The following is a 20,431-nucleotide window of genomic DNA, read 5'->3' on the forward strand; positions in this document are numbered from 1 at the left end:
GTGAGCTTTTAGAGGTTATTTGCATAAAGAGGAGGGACTTACAGGCGCTAGGATGCCGGTTGGCTGAGGAAGTAGGCCTCCAGCGTCGGCCGTTGAGACGCGTAGAGGAGGCGGGACTGCGGCGCCGGTCAAGTAGGCGGTTGGGGCGCAGAATTTACACGACGACTGCTAGGAGAAAGAGGTGGGGCATGCGTCGTGCGTCCTTGGGAAAATGGGAGCGGAGAGACGTCGGGACGCTGAAAATGGAAGGAAACGATGCAAAGCCGGTAGTCCTTCCAACGGACCAGACGGGGAACTGGGAGAACGGGAAGGACTAGCTAGCGGGAGGCGGAGTTTACGTAGACCCGGGGAGAACCCCAGGTCACGCGTCCTTTCTCGAGAGGTGAAGGCATCTGTGGGGCCTAGCCTTCCATTTATTTAATCATGGAAGTGGGGTAGGTAGGCCAATCCAAGGGTCCTAAGGAGTATCATCGAAACTCCAGCTCAGGCATTTTTTGAATAGTTTAAATCATTTGAACAAAGACTAGGAACAAGCAACTCATCAAAATATTGGCAAGTAGTGACCAAGACATTTAATATCTTCTAATTTTTACGACTTTTATATTTGATATTTTTTGCAATTTGTATCCTCTCAACTATGACTTTTAATGCTTGAAATAATAGTACTTTGTCTCAGTATTTTGACTGTAATAGAGCCCTCTGGAGCTCTCTGGTCCCATCAGACCTATTGCTTATTCACATCATTATGAATAACACAATTTTGAAGCACTGGAAATATGCACAAAATATTACAGAGGTTAGGGGCATAAAAGCTGGGGAAGTGCTTGGAGAAAAAAAGGGGCTAGACGGTGTGTCTCAGCAGTAGAACTCCCGCCCAGCAAGTCAGAGGGCCTGAATCCAGACCCCAGTACCACCAAAACCAAAATAAAACTTACTAGATGTGAATAACTAGCTAGAACTTGACTAATTTTGAGGAGACGGTGCACTTAGGTGCGGTGAGCAAATGAGTGGAGGCCTAGCTGACATGGCTAAATAAAGTGACTGCTCAATAGAGACAATGAAGACAAAAGTTTTCAGGACATACTTAACAAGTTTAGCTTTGGTTAGGGGTATTAGCTTAGGGGTACAACTTATCATGATCAAGGCCTGAGTTTAATCCCCAGCATCAAATAAGTAAAATTTTAGCCAGACCTTGGTCTGTAATCATAAACTACTCAGGAGGCAGAGATCTGAAGATTGTGTATTGAAGCAAGTTCAAACAGGAAAGGCTGAGACACTCTTATCACCAGTTAACCACCAAAAAGGTAGGAAATGGAGTTATAGCTTCAAGTGAGAGTCTAACCTTGAGCAGAAAAAGCTGAGACACAGTGCCTGAGTTCAAAGCCCAGTTTCAGCACACAAAAAAATAAAATAACACCGGGTGATGGTGGCTCACGCCCTGTAATCCTAGCTACTCAGGAGGCTGATATCTGAGGATCTTGGTTCAAAGCCAGCCTGGGCAGGAAAGTCCATGAGTCTTATCTCCAATAAACTACTAGAAAACCTGAAGTGGCACTGTGGCTCAAGCAGTAGAGTGCTCGCCTTGAGCTAAATTGATGAGGGACCAAGCCCAGAGTTCAAGCCCCATGACTGACAAAAATAAATAATTTAATTTAACCTAAGGTTCACTAAGATTTAAGATGAATCCTTTTTTTTTTTTCCTAGTCGTGGGACCTGAACTCTTGGGCCTGGATGCTGTCCCTCAGCTCTTCAACTTAAGGCTAGCACTCTACCACTGGAGCCACAGTGACACTTCCGGCTTTTTCTGCTTATGTGTGCTGAGGAATTGAACCTAGGGCCTCATGCATGTGAAGCAAGCACTCTACCATTGAGCCACCTTCCCAGCCCTGAATCCAATTTTTATGTGTCATTTATATATTTATTTGCACTGCTGGGTATTAAAGCTAGGGCCTTCAAGCATGCTAGACAAATTTGTGCTGTACCCTCAAATAAAAATTTAACCTGAGGCTCATTAAGATTGAAGATGGCTTGTTTTCAAGCTTGAGCAGAAAAAGCTAAGCAAGAGTATAATAAGGCCTGAGTTCAAGCACAAAAAAATAATTTAAGGTGAGTGCTGGTGGCTCACGCCTGTAATCTTAGCTACTCAGAAGGCTGAGATCTGAGTATCAAGGTTCAAAGCCAGCTCGGGCAGGAAAGTCCATAAGACTCTTATCTCGAATTAACCACCAGAAAACCAGAAGTGACCCTGTGGCTCAAAGTAGTAGAGCACTAGGCCTTGAGCTGAAGAACTCAGGGATGGCGCCCAGACCCAGAGTTCAAGCCTAACAACTGACAAAAAAAAAAGTACAAACCCTCAAAGTACTTATTAACTCATATAACATTTGTGTGTGTGTGTGTGTGAGAGAGAGAGAGAGATCAAATATTGAGGCTTGAATTCAGAGCCTCAAACTCTCACTTGGCTGGTGCTCTAGCACACCTCCAGTTCCAGCTTTTGGCTGGTTAATTAGAAAAAGTTAGCCCCAGGGGCTGGGAATGTGGCTTAGTGGTAAGTGCTTGCCTAGCTAGCATGCATGAAGCCCTGGATTTGATTCCTAGTACCACATAAACAGAAAAAGCCAGCACTGTGGCTCAAGTGGTAAAGCTCTAAGAGCCTTGAGCAGAGAAAAGCTCAGGGACCGAGTCTAGGCCCTGAGTTCAAGGCCCAGGACTGGCAAAAAGAAAAAAGGAAGGAAGGAAAGAGAGAGACAGAGACAGAATGAGTCAGCCTGGACTGACTTTCGGACCTCAGTTCTCAGACCTGCTGTCTGAGCCATAGTTCTACTTCCCACTTTTTGTTTTGTTTTGTTTTTGGGTCCGGTCGTGGTGGGGCCTGAACTCTGGGCCTGGGTGCTGTACCTCAGCTCTTCAGCAAGGCTAGCGCTCTACCACTGGAGCCACAGCGCCACTTCTGGCTTTTTTCTTTTTGCTTATGTGATGCTGAGGAATCGAACCCAGGGCCTCATGCATGCAAGGTAAGCACTCTACCACTGAGCCACCTTCCCAGCCCTACTTCCCACTTTTTTGTGGTTAATTGGAGATAAGAGTCTTACAGACTTTTCTGCCTGGGCATCTTATAAACTATGACCCTCAGACACTAGTTGTTTCAGTCATCCATAAAGATTCATTCAAGTTCTCAAATAGTAATAAAACTTGAAGAAGCGTGGCATCAGTGGTTCATAATTGTAATCCTAGCTACTCCGGAGGCTGAGATCTGAGGATCACCGTTCAAAGCCAGCCCTGGCAAGAACATCTATGAGACTCTGCTCTCCAATTAACTGCCAAAAAGCTAGAAATGGTGCTGTAGGTCAAAGTGCTAGAGTACTAGCATTGAACAAGTGGTAGAGCGCTCACTTTGAGCTGAAGAGCTCAGGGCCTGAGTTCGAGCTCCAGGACCAAAGAAAAGCCAAACAAAACTTGAATTAGTCTGCCTCTGGCGCCACACCACCAGCCCCAGGCAGGCCTGGGTCACAGTCTTCCTACTTGTGCTTCACTGAGTTCTGCAGATGACAGATACATGCCACTGCACCCAGCCATTGGCTGATATGGAGTCTTGTGAACTTTTTTTTTTTTTTTTTTTTTGGTCATGGGGCCTGAACTCTGGGCCTGGGTGCTGTCTCTCTCAGCTCTTCAGCTCAAGAATATGCTCTACCACTTGAGCCACATTGCCACTTCTGGCTTTTTCTACTTATGTGGTACTGAGGAATCGAACCCAGGGGCCTCATGCATGCAAGGCAAGCACTCTACCACTAAGCTACCTTCCTAGCCCTTGTGAACTTTTTGACTTGACTAGCCTTGAGCTAAGATGTCTGATCTCCTCCCAAGTTGCTAGGATTACAAGCTTGAGCCACCATGCCCAGCAAGTTTTAAACCAAACCCAGTGAGTTAAAAATCCCCCAAATAAAAACCAAGCTGATTTGACTGGGGGAGGGGGGCAGGAAAATTGATTTATTTAATCTAGTTCAACTCTGGCTCACAATTTGTCTTCTTTATCCATGTTGCCCAATTAAGGCAACTCAGAGATAGCTCTCTTGGCTGGGGGACCCGTTGGTTTTTCCTGTTCTCTGGCTCTTTCCTCATACATCAGGATCCTGAAATAGACATAGGCATCAGGGGACAACTCCCAAGGGAACAAATGGACTGCTGAGAGTCTAGAAGAGGATGGTGAAGTGGGAGGTAAGGATAGGAAGAATAAGAGAACTAGAGCAATAGATGAAGTTGAGACTAGCAAAAAGACCATAGGACAAACCGGGCACTGATGGCTCACACCTGTGATCCTAGCTATTCAGGAGGCTGAGATCTGAGAATCACAGTTCAAAGCCAGCCCTGTGGCTCAAGTGGTAGAGTACTCAACTTGAGCTGAAGAGCTCAGGGACAAGCACCCAGGCCAAGAGTTCAAACCACACAACTGACAAAAACAAAGACCATAGGACAGTCAGAGAGTCCCTCAAAATTAAAGAATGGGAATGTGGCTTAGTGGTAGAGTGCTTGTCTAGCATGCATGAAGCCCTGGGTTCCAATCCTCAGTACCACATAAGCAGAAAAGACTGGAAGTTGTGCTGTGGCTCAAGTGGTAGAGTGCTAGCCTTGAGCAAAAGAAGCCCAGGGACAGTGCCCAGGCCCTGAGTTCAAGCTCCAGGACTGGAAAAAAAAAAAGAAAATCTGGGTGCTGGTGTCTTACGCCTGTAATCCTAGCTACTAAGGAGGTTGAGATCTCAGGATCACAGTTCAAAGCCAGCCTGGGCAGCAAAGTCTATGAGACTCTAATCTCCAATAAACTACAAGATAACCGGAAGTGGAGCTGTGGCTCAAGCTTTGAGCTGAACAGCTGAGAGACAGCGCCCCTGTCCAGAGTTCAAGCCCCACAACTGACCAAAAAAAGATGAAAGAGTGGATGCTGAGTAATACATGGACAAGGGTAGTACTGAGAATGGAGAAGAAAGCAGTTACACAGAGAGGAGGTTAGAACCAGACTCTCACATTTTTAGGATGGCCGATCTCTTGCCCAACATCATTCTGAGAAAGTCAGGATAGTTGAATGTCTCCCCACAGCCACCAGACACCTCTCCAATTAATTTCTTTAGTTCTAAGTGGGTCTTAGGAGCCCCAAGTTTCTCCAGCATTCGTTTCAGGGACATGATATCTGAAGGCAAAGGATCAAAATAGGAAATAAAACAGGCTGGGAAGGTAGCTAAATGGCTCTGCCACTCTATGCTTGCCTCACATGCATGAGGCCCTGGGTTCGATTCCTTAGCATCACATAAACAGAAAAAGCCTGCACTGTGGCTCAAGTGGTAGTGTGTTTGCCTTGAGCTGAAGAGCTGAGGGACAGTGCCCAGGTCCAGAGTTCAAGCCCCACAACCAACACACACACACACACACCCCAAGATAGGAAGAAAGGGGGGAATTCCTCTCTCTTCTTCTGCACCTCTACATTCCCACTCCCCCTCCTACTGAGGCAGGACAGCCCTCTCCCATGCATGGGGGTTGGAGTAAATAAAGGACACCTCCCTTTGCCTGGATTTGCATGCTCCCCCCACATGACCCTTTTCTCACCAATGTCTCCATTTCCGTTCAGATCAAACTCCATGTATTTCTCTGAATGAAGGGAGAGAGCAGACATGGTAAATGCTGGCTGTAGGGGTCATGGGTAAGAGACAGAAAGAAAGAGGTGGCTGACTTATGCTAGGTAGGTGAGAAAGTGTGGAAGGGGGAAGGGGGATGAACAGACAGAGGAAGTGGGGTTGAGGACTGAGGGCCCTGTTGAGGTGGAGGGAGCTAGAGAAGATGCTGAAAAACGACAAGTCAGGGGAAAGGATTGAAATACGGGAGGGGAACATAGAGTCAGATGCCCTTCTTCCCACCCTAGAAGGCAGCTGTGTGTTTTTCTGGCCATTCTAGGTTCTTGGGGAAATCCTAGTGTCCCCCCTCCTCCCTCCACCTACTCCAGGCTCCCTCTCTACCCCACAGTTTTCCTCTCACTCTTGAAGGTTTCCAGTTTGGAGGGCAAATCCTCATCACTGCTGTATTTGGGATCATCCAGAAACTGCTGTTGGGAGGAAGGTAAGAGCAAGGGTCAAAAGTTGGCTCTTTCGGTACCAAGCCTGTCCTCCGTGCTTTGCCCTCAGTACTTCTTTTTACCTTGTTGATCTCTTCCAGTCTCTCTTCCTGCTGAGCCTTCAGCAATCCAAAAGCTTTTCCTCCTGAGGGACACAGAGGTTAATCACCCCTCCCTTCCTTTCCTCCCTCTACACCCGCCCAGGGTCACCCCAATTCTGCCCTTCTGACTCCCCAGCCCAGTCATGCCCTTCTCCTTACTCCAGGATCTCCTACTACAAGTTCAGCCTCCCTACCCTGTAAGTCCCTGGTTTGGCTCATAGTTCAGCAGATACTGGTGGCTGTTGATAGGGAGAGAGACCAGGCTGATGTGTCTATCTGTCTGCCAGCTCTTCTTTCTACCAGTCTCCTCTAAGAGCCTTCTCGCACACTTCCCCTTTCCCTTCATTCCTTCTTCCTCTATCTCCCAGGCCTAACTTCCCCATTAGCTTCTGCTGACGGTAGCAGCCTAGGAAGAAGGGAAAGTATAAAATAAAATGGAGATGATGTAATATACTGCTAAATTCATCTTTCTTTCTTACTTTTTCTTTCTTTCCTTCCTTCCTTCCTTCCTTCCTTCCTTCTTTCTTTCTTTCTAAGACAGGGCCTCATTATGTATCAAAATCAATGGCTGAACCTCCTGGGCACAAGTAATCCTCTTGACTCAGCTCTCTTTGTGGTTGGGACTAAAAATTCATGCTACCCGTGCCTGGCTCTGCATATTTCCTCTTAATGAGAACCCAGTGTGCATGAAAGAAATATTTTGAGCCCACCTCTGCTGACTCACTCCTGTAATCTTAGCTACTCAGGAGGCTGAAATGTGGAGGATGGTAGTTTAAAACCAGCCCAGCCAGGAAAGTCTGAGAAACTCCCATCTCTAAAATAACCAGCAAAAGGCTAGGGCTCCAATGCTAGAACATTAGCCAAGCAAGCCAAGCAAATATGAGTGATGTTCTGAGTTTAAACCTTGGTATTGGTTAGAGAGAGAAAGAGAGAAGAGAAAGATACTGTGTTTGCAACTGGAGGTGTGAGGAGAAGATAATAAGGCTTCAGAAGGCATTTTTCTTAGGAATAAATAAATGGCTGTTAACCAGCTCCTGAGCTTCAGGTAGCTATAAAGAGTCACATTTTGCCAGGCACTGGGGGTTCACACCTGTAATCCTAGCTACTCAGGAGGTTAAGATCTGAGGATCACAGTTTGAAGCCAGGCTAGGCAGAAAAGTCCACTCTTTATTTCAAATAAATTACCCAGAAAAAGCTGGAAGTGGTGCTGTGGGTCAAGTGGTAGAGCACTAGCCTTGAGCACAGAGAGACTCAGGGACAGGGCTCAGGCCCTAAGTTCAAGCCCCATGACTGGCAAAAAAAAAAAAAAAAGTGTTTTGTTACATTTGATGAGTCTAGACACATGGGTCAGGACAGGAAAGTAAGGCAGGACTGCTTCAATTTTTCTGCACTGTGAAATTTGTTGTCAGCACCAGGAGTTGGACAAGATGGGTATGGAATCTGGGAAGAAGAGCAACCTCACCAGACAGCTCCTGAGCACTTGAAAATATGGAAATGTCTAATGATTTGATATATTTGCTTTAGGATGCAGTAGCATTCTCTCGTCTTTCAACTTTAGTAAAATCTACAGAGCTCAGGAATTTGAGAATTTAAGTGGGTTATTTGGAGGAACCGAAAGTGGTACTGAAAGAGAAAAACCACAAGACTGTGTATGTGTATGTGCCGTCATGCATATTAGTTGTGCTGCTTAGCGTGTCAGTTTATCCAAGTGGGTGAGGAGCCTCCAATAAATGCCTCTCTGCCTATAGTCCTTATCCCCTTTGCCACTGATTGTCTGTGCCTCCTGTAGATAATTGGCCCTTGATTTCCCCTATTGTTTCCCTAGATGATTTGCTTTTCCATTATGTTTAAGTTTTCTCATCTCGTTTGCTTTGCTTATGTATAATAATTTTGATGGGTTTGATTCCACACACCTTGTGTGCTTTTAGCCTATATAAGCTTTTTTTTTTTTTTTTTGGCCGGTCTTGGGGCTTGAACTCTGAGCTGGGCACTGTCCCTCAGCTCTTCAGCTCAAGGCTGCCATTCTACCACTTGAGCTACAGCGCCACTTCCTGCTTTTTCTGCTTATGTGATGCTGCGGAATAGAACCTAGGGCCTCATGCATGCAAGGCAAGCACTCTACCACTGAGCCAACTTCTCAGCCCCCTATATAAGCTTTGTACTAGCTGCATTCGGGGCTGCTGGTCTTTGAGACGAGTCTACCAGCAGTCCTCCAGCTCTCATAATTTGGCCTTTTAAGTGGTGGCTTCTCTTGTTTCTTGCAACTGAGTTTTCTTACTACACAATTGGCTACTGGATTGCAGGATTGGTGAAGACCAAGTCTCCCCCTCATGGAGAGGTCCTTGACCAGAGTCCCTGGCCAGGGCTCCACCATTATGAAGACCCCGATGTCTTCAGCCTCTTCCTCTTTCACAGCAGGATTTTCACTTCCAGCTCTTCCTAACCTGATAGGGTGAGGGTAATGCTGAAATGGGTTCTAGTTTCTACATTTCCCTTTATAGCTACTGCTTTCTCTTCCCAGCTTCTTCAAGAGCCACAACCCTGCTCTGCTGGTTCTCTGATGCCTGATGGGGACAGGTCATTTCTCTAGTCATTCTGTTTATTGAATGCCAAGCATGCTTCTAGGCTTGGTGAAATGAATGAAAATGCTTGTCTAATTGGGGAAAGCAGACAATACAAATAGACATATGTTAAGGACAATGGAGGGAAAAGTAGGGAAAGAGAATAGGGGTTCTGTGCATAGAAGGCAGGTTTGAGTAGAGCAGTCAGGGAGGCTTCTCTTAGAAAAGTGACATTTGATTAGATTTAGAGGAGGTGCGGGAACAAGCTATGTGGAAATGTGAGTAAAAGGAAAATCATACCACTTTTCTTGATGCTCAGCATTTCATGTGAACCAATCAATTCTCTAATTCTTGGTAGAAACTGAGCTGAGTTCTAATGCTGTCTGCCAATCTCAGAAGTTAAAAGGGCTTGTTCCTTAGGATTGTTCCCTAATTGAGATGCCTTGATGGAGAATTCACCACACAGGGATGGCTGATTTTGTCATTCACCATTGATTGGAGGTAAGGAGGTAGAGGTGAAAGTTCTCCCTTATGATCCAGTTCCACACAATTGCATATAAGCCTTGCATAACAAGGTTCACATACCTTTTTTGGAAAGATGACTTTACTAACATAAATTCAGAGGTAGTTAAAGAGTACTGTGAGGAGCTGGGAAGGTGGCTCAATGGTAGAGTCCTTGCCTTGCATGCATGAGGCCCTGGGTTCAATTCCTCAGCACCACATAAGCAAAAAGAAAAAAGCCAGAAGTGGCACTGTGGCTCAAGTGGTAGAGTGCTAGCCTTGAGCTGAAGAGCTGAGGGACAGCGCCCGGGCCCAGAGTTCAGGCCCCACAACCGGACTCACCCCCCCAAAAAAAAGTACTGTGAGCCCAGCTCCAGTGGCTCAAACCTGTAATACTAGTCTGTGAGACTTTTTTTTTTTTTTTTTTTGTCGGTTGTGGGGCTTGAATTGTGAGACTCTTAACTCCAATTAACCACCAGAAAACTGGAAGTGGTGCTGTGGTTTAAAGTGGTAGGGCACTGGCATTGAGCAAAAAACCTCAGAGGCAGTACTCAGGCTGTGAGTTCAAGCCACAGCACCACTTCCAGTTTTCTGTGGTTAATTGGAGTTAAGAGTCTCACAGACTTTCCTGCCCAGGCTGGCTTTGAACCTCGATCCTCAGATCTCAGCCTCCTGAGTAGCTAGGATTACAGGCGTGAGCCACAGGCACCTGGCTCCCTTAGCGTTTTTGATCAAGGTTGGCACTTTACCACTTGAACCTCTGACTTTTTGCTACCTAACCGGAGTTAAGAATCTGTGGTGACTGCTCAGACTGGCTTTGAATTGTGATCCTCAGATCTTAGCCTCCTGAGAAGCAAGGATTACAGTGTGAGCTATTGGCAGTGCTTGTTTATAGCAGCTTGTAGTAGGCTTCTGGGCAGAGAGCTATAAAGAATGCATTGTAGGACTACAACAAGGTAGCCACTTTGAACTTGGAAAATGAAGGGAATCGTTTATTCCTGACAAGTCAGCTGCAATCTCGATCTACAAACACAGACAGAATCTCCTCCTCAATCTGTGGTTCTCAAAATGTGGATCTGCCACCACCATCACAAATTAGATATTCACATGATAGGTCCCAAACTTACTGAATTGGAAACTGCTAGTGGAGCCCAACAGTAATCTGATGTGCACTCAGAATAAGCACTGATAAATACTTCAGATACTTTTGTTGCTGTTGTTGTTGGTCATGGGGCTTGAACTCTGGGCTGGGCACTGTCCCTCAGCTCTTCAGCTCAAGGCAAGCACTCTACTGCTTGAGCCACAGCACCACTTCCGGTTTTCTAGTGGTTTATTGGAGATAAGAGTCTTACGGACTTTCCTGCCCAGGCTGGCTTTGAACCATGATCCTCAGATCTCAGCCTCCTGAGTAGCTAGGATTACAGGCGTGAGCCACTGATGCCGGGCTCTCTTCAAATACTTCTGATATGCACTGAGATTCAGGAGCCATTGCCCTGAAGTAGCATGGCTCCCAAGCTTGCAGGGTTTGCTGGGCCATCACCAAAGGTGCTGACAGGGCCATGGATGCTGCTGCCCTCGCTCAGTCTTGGAGGCATGGAAAGAACTGAATCACTCAGGCCAAGGTTGTTTGAATCTAGTTAGGAAGCTGGGAAGAGAATGCTGGGCTTGTTTTTAGGACTAAACCTGTGAGAACTCCATGAAATTAGAGCCCCTTTTCCAAGTGGCATGTGTTGCTAAGGGCCCTTGTTGTGCTTCTATGGTCTCCAGGGAGACTGCTCATTAGTCGGGCCCTATGAAGTATGCCTTCGGGAAGAGAATGTACCTGGTCAGAAAGCTTGTGTGTGTGTTTCTGTCCTGGGTGTCCCTTTGCCACTCTGTTTTTCTCTCTCCTACTCTCTCTTTTCCCCCAGGAGACTAACCTGTAGAGACTACGTCAGAGGGCATTCTGGGGCTGACAGCACGACAACGGGAGGGACAGCACAGGGTTGGGGTGTTCATTCTTGTGAGTATGGTCTCACAAGATCGCCTCACACTGACCTGACCCTCGACGAGGGACAATATTCCTCTCCAAGCATTTGCCCTGCGTATCTTCCCCAGATTTCAATAACCCAGGAGATAGACTTCAGGAATGGTGGGGGGAGGGGAAAAAGTATATCCCTTTCAAGGCTCATACTCATGTGTTTTTTGTCAAAGACCAATTCACAGGTTCAAGGTTCTTAATTCAAAGCTGGGTGTGATGACTCTTGCTTGTAATCCCAGCACTCTGAGACTGAAGTAGGAAGCCACAGATTCAAGGCTAGCCTGAGCTATCAAATAAGACTGTTTCAAAAAAACAAAAGAACAGCAGGGTGCTAGTGACTCATGCCTATAAACCTAGCTACTCTGGAAGCTGAGATCTGAGGATCATGGTTAGAAGCCAACCTCCAGGCAAGATATATGAGACTCTTCTGTCTAAGTGCCAAAAAAGCCAGAAGTCGAGCTGTGGCCCAAGCACTAGCTTTGAGCAACAAAGCTCAGAGACAATGTTCCAGTCCTGAGTTCAACTCCTAGGACCTGCACCAAAACAAAAAGAGCAAAGCAAAACAGAAAAAAAAAAAAGTTCTTTTTCAAGTCAAGAAATACCCTGCTGTAATCCTAGCTACTCAGGAGGCTGATATCTGAGGATCACAGTTAAAAGCCAGCACTTTCCTACCCTCCAGAAGTGTGATGCTCTTGAGTTTAAACTACCACCTCAAGCTGGGCACTGGTGGCTCACACATGCAATTCCAGCTACTCAGGAGGCTGAAATCTAAGAATCTTGGTTCAAAGCCAGCATGGGCAGGAAAGTCCGTGAGAATCTTACTTCCAGTTTATCACAGAAAAAGCCAGAAGTGGCACTATGTCTCACGTGGTAGAGTACTAGCCTTGAGCAAAGGAAGAACTCAGGGACAGTGCCCAAGCCCAGAGTTCCAGTCCCAAGACCAGCTAAATAAAGGAATTCACTGGGTGCTGGTGGCTCACGTCTGTAATCCTAACTACTCAGGACTTGAGCTGAAGAGCTGAGGGACAGCGCCCCAGGCCCAGAGTTCAACGTTGGGGTCGGGGGGGGGGGAAGGAAGGAATTCAATGGATTAATTTTTTTAAATATTTTATATTTATGCTTTACTAGAAGTATAAAGTGACATGTGGCATAAAATGAATAAGAATCCATGCTTCTCCCTTTCTCTTGTCCCTATAGGCCTGGGTAGTAATGTCCTTCCCCACTTCCCCATTCCCACAGTTCTCCTACAGCCCCCTCACCTTTGTAAACTGTCTTCTGCCTAATCTGTGGTGTTTTCCTTTGGGGACCCTGATTTATAACCATGGGGGTGGGGGGAGATAGGGGCTGAGATGACCTGGATCTTCACAGTGTTACTTAGTGTAAATGCACACATGGGCATCCTGTTTTCTGCAGCAGCTTCTGGGTCTCAAGTTATGAGGTCAGACCGCTATCCCTGAGGCAGCTCAGCCTTATAGCAAGCCTGAACCACCACTGCCAGAAGCCTTTTCTTACCTGAAAAGGCTCTACTGAGGGCTTTGGGGGAAATGTGACAGCAACTCATTTCTAAACCTCCCCCTTGTCTCCTAGAAACCATATAGAGCAAGGAAGATAATGGAAAAACACACAGTGCATTTTCACTAAATCTAGGAGACACAGAAAGCCTACAGACTCTAAATTATGTGTATGTGTGACCAAATTCCAAGCTGAGCAGGCAGTCCCCAGCAGAGCCCCAGAGAAGCGCCTGGAGAGAGGGAGACAGTGTACAGATGACAAATACCTCTTTATTCCTGAGAGGAAAGGCCTCACTGTGGAGAGGAAAGGAAAGGCTAAGAGCAGAGCTTACAACTGAGGCAAGTACTGGGAAATGTGGAGAGAATGATTAATGTCTCCAGAGGGACCCAGAGAAGGCAGATCTCAGAAACTGTAGGCAAAATCCTCCAATATTCAATATGAGTGATGGCAGCTGGTGGGATCTCCTGTGAAGCAGAGAAGTCTGGAGAGATTCAGAGGCAAGAGGAGAGGAAATAGCAGCTGCCCAAAAGTGGCAACTTTGAAGGAAATGATCTGTTATAACACGGAGACAAATTTGAATCTGTAAACCTGGAAAGCTATCCTGAACCTTCTCCACCCCCTCTACAAGGTCTACTACTAGTTTGGGGAAAAACCTCATTTAAAGAACTTACCTAGGCCCAGGTAGTTCATATCTTATCTCCATTTAACCTCTAAAAAAGCTAGAAGTGGAACTGCGGCTCAAGTGGTAGAGTGCTTTGAGTGAAAAAGCTAAGAGATACTGCCCAGGTCCTGAGTTTAAGCCCCAGTACCAGAAGAAAAAAATCCATAGAGAAATGTTATGAAGTGCTTGCTAGTGGGCCGTGGCATCAATGATTAACTAAAAAGAAACTAGTGAAGGTGCTTGGTTGAGCATCCAGAATATGGAGAAGTAATTCAAACCAAGGTGAGTGGTGCCTGCTTGAGGGTGGACTGGCTAAGGGGTGGTTAGCTGAAGTTCATAGGACTTAAGTTGTTGTGGCTCATTGAAGCTTAGGTAAAGATTTCCTGTCACAAGTTTAAAAAAAAATCTCACAGTTTATGTAACGTAAACATTTAAGATCCACTTTTAAATTCATGCAGTAAACTGCGGGGAAAATGAGTGTGACTCTGAATCCTTTTGTGGTTCAAAAGTGTGAAGACTGGGTTTTCACTCGGTTGCCTGAGATATGCTGCCCTGAAACCTTGTTCTATGTCAGAGTATTACCTAGCTGATGAAAAAAGTAAAAATAAAGAAGAAAAAAAGGGAACAAGGAGCTGGGTGTCAGTGTCTCATGCCTGTGATCCTAGCAACTTAAGAGGGTGAGATCTGATCTAAGGATAATGGTTTAAAGCTAGACCAGATATGAATCCAAGATGAGGCTTGAACTCTGGGCCTGAGCACTGTCCCTGAGCTGCTTTTGCTCAAGGCTAGCACTTGAGTCACAGCACCACTTCCAGCTTTTTCTGTATATGTGGACTGAGGAATGAAACCCAGGGCTTCATGCATGCTAGGCAAGCACTCCACCACTAAGCCACATTCCCAGCCCCAAGAGACTCTGATCTCCAATTAACTAGCAAAAAGAAGGAAGTGAAGCTGTGGCTTGGTACTAAAGTGATAGCCTTGAGCAAAAAAGCTAAACAGTTTAAGGATCTGAGTTCAACCCCCAGTACCAGCAGAAGGAAGGAAAGAAAGAAGGAAGGAAGGGAGGGAGAGGGAGGAAGGAAGGAAGGAAGGAAGGAAAAGGAAGGAAGGAAGGAAGGAAATCACTGGCCATGCTAGGGTCACCTAGGTAAGCCTATGGTATTTGCTGCAAGTTTGTTGAGTGAATGTGTATAAAAACACCCAGGAGGATGGTGTGACAGAATGCGTGTTGGGTACAGAAGTCTAGGGGGACTCAGGCCTGAGGGCTTCAACAGTGAAAGTGGCAAGATCCAGAATATGGGTCAAGCGCTAGTGGCTCACACTTGTAATCATACCTACTAAGGAGGCTGAAATCTGAGGATCAAAGTTCAAAGCCAGCCTGGGTAGGAAATTCCATGAGACTCTTTTTTTTTTGGTCAGTTGGGCTTGAACTCTGGGCTTGGGTGCTGTCCCTGCGCTCTTCAGCTCTTGGCAAGCGCTCTACCGCTTGAGGCACAGTGCCACTTCCAGATTTCTAGTGTCACGCACTTTCCTGCCTGGGCTGGCTTTGAACTGCGATCCTCAGATGTCAGCCTCCTGAGCAGCTAGGATGACAGGCGGGAGCCACCAGCGCCTGGGGAGACTCATCTCTTATCTACCAAAAAGCTAAGGCTAGTGCCAGTGGCCCCTTCCTATAATCCTAGCTAGGAGGCTGAGTTCTGAGGATTGTGGTACAAAGCCAGCCCAGGCAGGAAAGTCCATGAGATTCTTATCTCCAGTGAACTACTCAGAAAAAGCCAGAAGTTGGGCTGGGAAGGTGGCTCAGTGGTAGAGTGCTTGCCTTGCATGCTCCAGGCCCTGGGTTCTATTCCTCAGCACCACATAAGCAAAAAGAAAAAAGCCGGAAGTGGTGCTGTGGCTCAAGTGGTGGAGTGCCAGCCTTGAGCTGAAGAGCTGAGGGACAGCTCCCAGGCCCAGAGTTCAGGCCCCATGACCGGACCCCCCCCCCCCCGCCAAAAAAAAAAAGAAAAATCCAGAAGTGGCATTGTGGCTCAAGTGGTAGAGCATTAGTATTGAGCACAAAAGCTCAGGGAGAGTGCCCAGGTCCTCAGGTTGAGCCCCAGAACTGTTACAATAAATAATAATAATAATAATAGAGACTGAGAATGTGGATTAGTGATAGAGTGCTTGCCTAGCATGCATGAAGCCTTGGGTTTGATTCCTCAATATCACGTAAAAAAGCTGGCATGGCACTGTGGCTCAAGTGGTAGAGTGCTAGCCTTGAGCAAAAGAAGTTCAGGGAAGTGCCCAAGCCCTGAGTTCAAGCCCAAGGACTGGAAAAATAATAATATAACAATAGTAATATTAGCCGGGCACTGGTGGCTCACGCCTGTAATCCTAGCTACTCAGGAGGCTGAGATCTGAGGATGACAGTTCAAAGCAGCCCCCGGGCAGGAAAGACCTTGAGACTCCTATCTCCAATAAACCACCAGAAAACCGGAAGTGGCACTGTAGCTCAAGTGGTAGTGCGCTCGCCTTGAGCTGAAGAGCTGAGGGACAGCGCCCAGGCCCAGAGTTCAGGCCCCACGACGAACAAAAAAAAAATAGTAATATTAATAGTTATTAATAATAATAATAGTACAGAAGCAACCCATTGTGCATTATCAGATGAGTGGATTAACAACATTGGAATTAATAACAGGGTTTTATAATGGAGTGTCAGTAACAGGAGCGAACTACTCTCATATACATGGATAAATAGAATAGAATAAAAGGTGCCAGATGAAAGAGTTCATTCTACATGATTCCATTGAGAGGAAGGTCAAGACAGATTGAATGAAGTTTAAATCAATGCTTGTTTACTTCTGGGAAGAGAGGGAGACTGACCAGAATCGAGGAGGAGGGAATTTCTGCCAGTGGGAATTGCAGTGCTGTTTCTATAGGCATCTGTATTTGCCAATGGGTGGCCATCAAACTGTGCATTTACAATCTGTGCATTTGGCTGGGAATGTGTTGTCAGTGGTAGAGTGCTTGCCTCGCATGCATCAAGCCCTCAGGTAGATTTGTCAGTACCATGTATAACAAAAAAGCCAGAAGTGCCCAAGTGGTAGAGCATTAGCTTTGAGCAAAAAGAAGCTCAGGGACAGTGTCCAGGCTCTGAGTTCAAGCCCCGACTTGAAAAAAAAAATCTGTGCATTTTATTGTATATAGTATTTCAGTGTATACAAATGTTGTCAATGTGGACATTAAGTCCACCATGGAACAGTGGTTAAAATAGAGAAGGCCAGGTGCTGGTGGATCACACCTGTAACCCAGCTACTCAGAAAGCTGAAATCTGAGGATCATGGTTCAAAGCCACCCTGAGCAGAAAAGTCTGTGAGACTCATCTCCAATTAACCACCAGAAAAGACAGAAGTAGAATTGTAACTCAAGTGGTAGAGCACTAGCCTTGAGCAAAAGAAGCTCACGGACAGAGTCCAGACCCTGAGTTCAAGGCCCAGGACACCCCCTCCCTCCCCACACAAAATCTGATGAGAGCCACTGTGGCTCTAGATGTGCATGAGGGAGCATGGACACTAACCATAAGTCTACCAAAGTGATGGAGTCAGATGTTCTGAACCTAAGAGAAGCTCCTGTCAGATGTTAAATGAATGGAAGTCATTCATTAATAGTCAAACATTGAGAAAGACGGGGCCAGCAGAAACACACACACACACACCTCACCTCACAACCCTCCAACCAGGCCACAGCTGGCTCTTAAAAAAAAAAACAGATTAATAGGTGGGTGCTGGTAGCTCATGCCTGTAGTCCTAGCTACTCAGGAGGCTGAGATCTGAGGGTTTTGGTTCAAGACCAATCCAGAGAGGAAAGTATGAGAGCTTTTTTTTTTTTTTTTGGGTCCGGTCGTGGGGCCTGAACTCTGGGCCTGGGCGCTGTCCCTCAGCTCTTCAGCTCAAGGCTAGCACTCTACCACTTGAGCCATAGCACCACTTCTGGCTTTTTTCTTTTTTTCTTATGTGGTGCTGGGGAATTGAACCCAGGGCCTCAGGCATGTAAGGCAAGCGCTCTACCACTGAGCCACCTTCCCAGTCCCTCTGAGAGCTTCTTATCTCCAATTAATCAGAGAAAAAGCCAGAAGGGGTGCTGTAGCTCAAGTGGTAGTATGTTAGTCTTAAGCAAAAGGAGTTTAGGGACAGAGCCTAGGCTTAGAGTTCAAGGACAGGACTGGCAAAAAGAAGAAAAAAAAAAGAAAAAGAAAAAAGAAATTAGAACAAGTTCAGTGCATATCTACTTCAGAACCCTTCCTTCCTTCCTTTCTTAATTTCTTCTCTCCCTCCTTCCTTCTCTCCCTCCCACCCTCCTCTCTCCCTCTCTTCCTCTCTCTTCCCTTCCTGCCTTCCTATCTTATTTCTTTTTCTCTCTTTCTTCTTTTTGGGGGGGGTTCCGGTCGTGGGGCCTGAACTCTGGGCCTGGGCACTGTCCCTCAGCTCTTCAGCTCAAGGCTGGCACTCTACCACTTGAGCCACAGCACCACTTCCGGCTTTTTTCTTTTTGCTTATATGGTTCTGAGGAATGGAAACCAGGACCTCATGCATGCAAGGCAAGCGCTTCTCTTCTTTCTTTCTGCTGGGGCTTGAACTCAGGGTCTAGCTACTGACCCTCTACCACTTGTGCCACTGTTCCACTTTTGGCTTTGGTGTTTAGTGAGAGATGAGAGTCTCATGGACTTTTCCTGCCCGGGCTGGAGAGAGTTTTCTCTACTTTGACTCTGGGTTGGGATGGTTGGGAAGGCAAAGTAAGGCAGGAAGCAGAAGCTAGAGAAAAGCCCAGGGTGCCTGAGTCCCCCATGCTCTGTGGCCACCAGGGGGCAGCCTATACATTGACAAGGCACCCATGTCCCACACCCTTCACTGCCAGGCCCTGACTGAGGTCTTCCTCTCAGGTTGTGTGGCACGTATGGTTGTCCAGGAGGTGAGAGAAGTTTAAACCATTTGTTCCAAGATCACTTGACAGCTGGGCACTAGTGGCTTGTGCCTGTAATCCTAGGAGGCTTAGATCTGAGGCTCATGATTTGAAGCCAGCCCAGGCAGCCAGCCCAGGCAGGAAAGATTGTGTCTTATCTACAATTAACCACCAAGTAGAGGTGTGGCTTGAAATGGTAGGGTGCTAGCCTTGAGCAAAAAAGCTCAAGCACAGCAACCAAGCCCTGAATTTAAGCCCCAGAACTAACCAAAAATAAAAATCATATGACTAATTTGTGAGGAAGATAGCATTTGAACCCAGCCTCATTCCAGGCCAGCATTCGTGTGTGTGTGTGTGTGTGTGTGTGTGTGTGTGTGTGTGCATGCGTGTGTGTACCCATGGTACCAGTGCCAGTAGTACTTTAGGCTTGAACTTAGAGCTTGAGTGCTGACCCTTAGTTTTTTTGTTCCAGGCTGGTGCTTTACCATTTGAGCCAGACCTCCACTTCTAGCTTTTAGATGGCTATTTGGAGATAACAGTCTCCTAGACTTTCCTGCTCAGACTGGCTTTGAACTGGGGTCCTCAAATATCAGCCTGCCAACTAGCTATAATTAGAGACATGAGCCTCCAGCACCAGCTACAGCCAGCTTTCTTAACCCTTAGATTACTAGTTCTCAGAAAGACAATTCCTAGTCACTACAGGGATAGGTGGGAAATGGAAGTCTATGGACATTATTCCAATACAGCTAGAAACAGAGAACAAAATGTGTATTAATTTAGAAGGAGATGGGAGCAGGGTGCAGGGACTCACACTTGTATTCCTAGCAAGCCAGGGAGCTGAGATCTTAGGATCTCGGTTCAAAGCCAGCCCTGGCAAGAAAATCTATGAGTATTTTACCTATAATAAACCACCAGAGGGCTAGGATGTAGCTCAGTGGCAAAGTGCTTGCCTAGCAAGTGCAATGTCCTGGGTTTGATCCCCAGTACCCAAAGAAAAGACATTAAAAAGAAAAAATACAGTTAAACAAACAAACTAGCAAAACAAACAATACAGTTAACCACCAGAAAACCAGAAATGGTGCTATGGTTCAAAGTGTTAGAGGGCTAGCCTTGAGTGAAAAAGCTGAGGGAGGGTGTCTAGGCCCTACAACCAACCAACCAAAAAAAAAAAAAGAGAGTGATGGTATAATCTCATGCCTATAATCCTAGCTGCTCAAGAGTCTAGAACCTGAGAATCAAGATTTAAAGCCAGCCCAGGCTGAAAAATCCCTGAGAATCTTCTTCCAACTAAGGAGCAAAAAGTTGGAAGTAGAAGTGTGGCTCAAGTGGTAGAGCGATAGTCCTGTGCAAAAAAAAGCTAAACAAGAGTGCAAGGCCCAGACACACACACACACACACACACACACACACTAAAAGGAGCCAGAGAGAAAGTGTATGTTGAGGACTAGACCTATGTTGACCCAGAACACCGCACTACTGTGCATATTCCTTTTACCTAGCACTTTTCTGGAGGCTCGAATTCTTCTGAGTACTTTATTCTTCCAGGCACTGAGGTTGGAACTTAAAGCCTCTTGCTTGATAGGCAGCTGCTTGACTACCTGAGCCAAGCCTTCAGCCCCAACTCAGCACTCTTCTGGTTGATATTTATCTCCAGTAGTTGTATAATACACATGCCAGGGTGGTTGGTATACTTGTGTCCTAATTCATATAGAAACATGGAGTTTTGTATTACTTGATATATCTTTCATTCCTGTCTACAAAATATATTTCATGTAATGCGCATGTTGTAGACTTCCAATAGAAGTCGTTACATGATGAATAAAATAATAAATGAGTGAAAGACATCACAGAAAGCAGACTTCTGCTAAGGGTGTATTCCTTTTTTGGAGACCTGAATATGAATGAATCCATTCTCTTCTATCAGTAGAGCTCAGTCTTCGGCCCACTGTCCAAGTCAACACTGTTAAGGTAAAGGAAGGCCATCTGATTACTAGGCAAAGTCCCTAGTAATCCTTTGTCCTCACTCCTGTTCTCCACCAA

At 46.1% G+C, this 20,431-nt stretch overlaps 2 protein-coding genes across 3 annotated transcripts in view; one reads left to right on the forward strand and one right to left on the reverse strand.

The window, feature by feature from the left end:
- Positions 1-3,952: 3,952 nt before the first annotated feature.
- Aif1 (allograft inflammatory factor 1) lies at positions 3,953-6,504 on the reverse strand. 2 transcript variants are annotated; one of them, XM_013031272.1, is made up of 6 exons: positions 6,390-6,504; positions 6,178-6,239; positions 6,019-6,085; positions 5,593-5,634; positions 5,017-5,179; positions 3,953-4,127 (listed from the first exon to the last, which is right to left on the reverse strand). In XM_013031272.1, the coding sequence occupies exons 1-6, from the start codon at positions 6,412-6,414 to the stop codon at positions 4,043-4,045; spliced, it is 444 nt and encodes a 147-aa protein (XP_012886726.1). In that variant the 5' UTR covers positions 6,415-6,504; the 3' UTR covers positions 3,953-4,042. The 2 variants fall into 2 exon arrangements, with proteins under 2 accessions (XP_012886726.1, XP_012886727.1); XM_013031273.1 differs by having other exon boundaries at positions 6,355-6,446.
- Positions 6,505-9,123: 2,619 nt separating this feature from the next.
- The window catches only part of Ncr3 (natural cytotoxicity triggering receptor 3), a 29,316-nt gene continuing 18,008 nt past the window's right edge, over positions 9,124-20,431 (forward strand). The window contains exon 1 of the mRNA XM_013031096.1: positions 9,124-9,257. The gene's annotated coding sequence lies outside the window, so the exon portion shown is untranslated. The remainder of the gene's footprint in view (positions 9,258-20,431) is intronic.

The sequence above is a fragment of the Dipodomys ordii genome, unplaced genomic scaffold, assembly GCF_000151885.1.
Source record: "Dipodomys ordii isolate 6190 unplaced genomic scaffold, Dord_2.0 Scaffold138, whole genome shotgun sequence".
Taxonomy (NCBI): Eukaryota; Metazoa; Chordata; class Mammalia; order Rodentia; family Heteromyidae; genus Dipodomys; species Dipodomys ordii.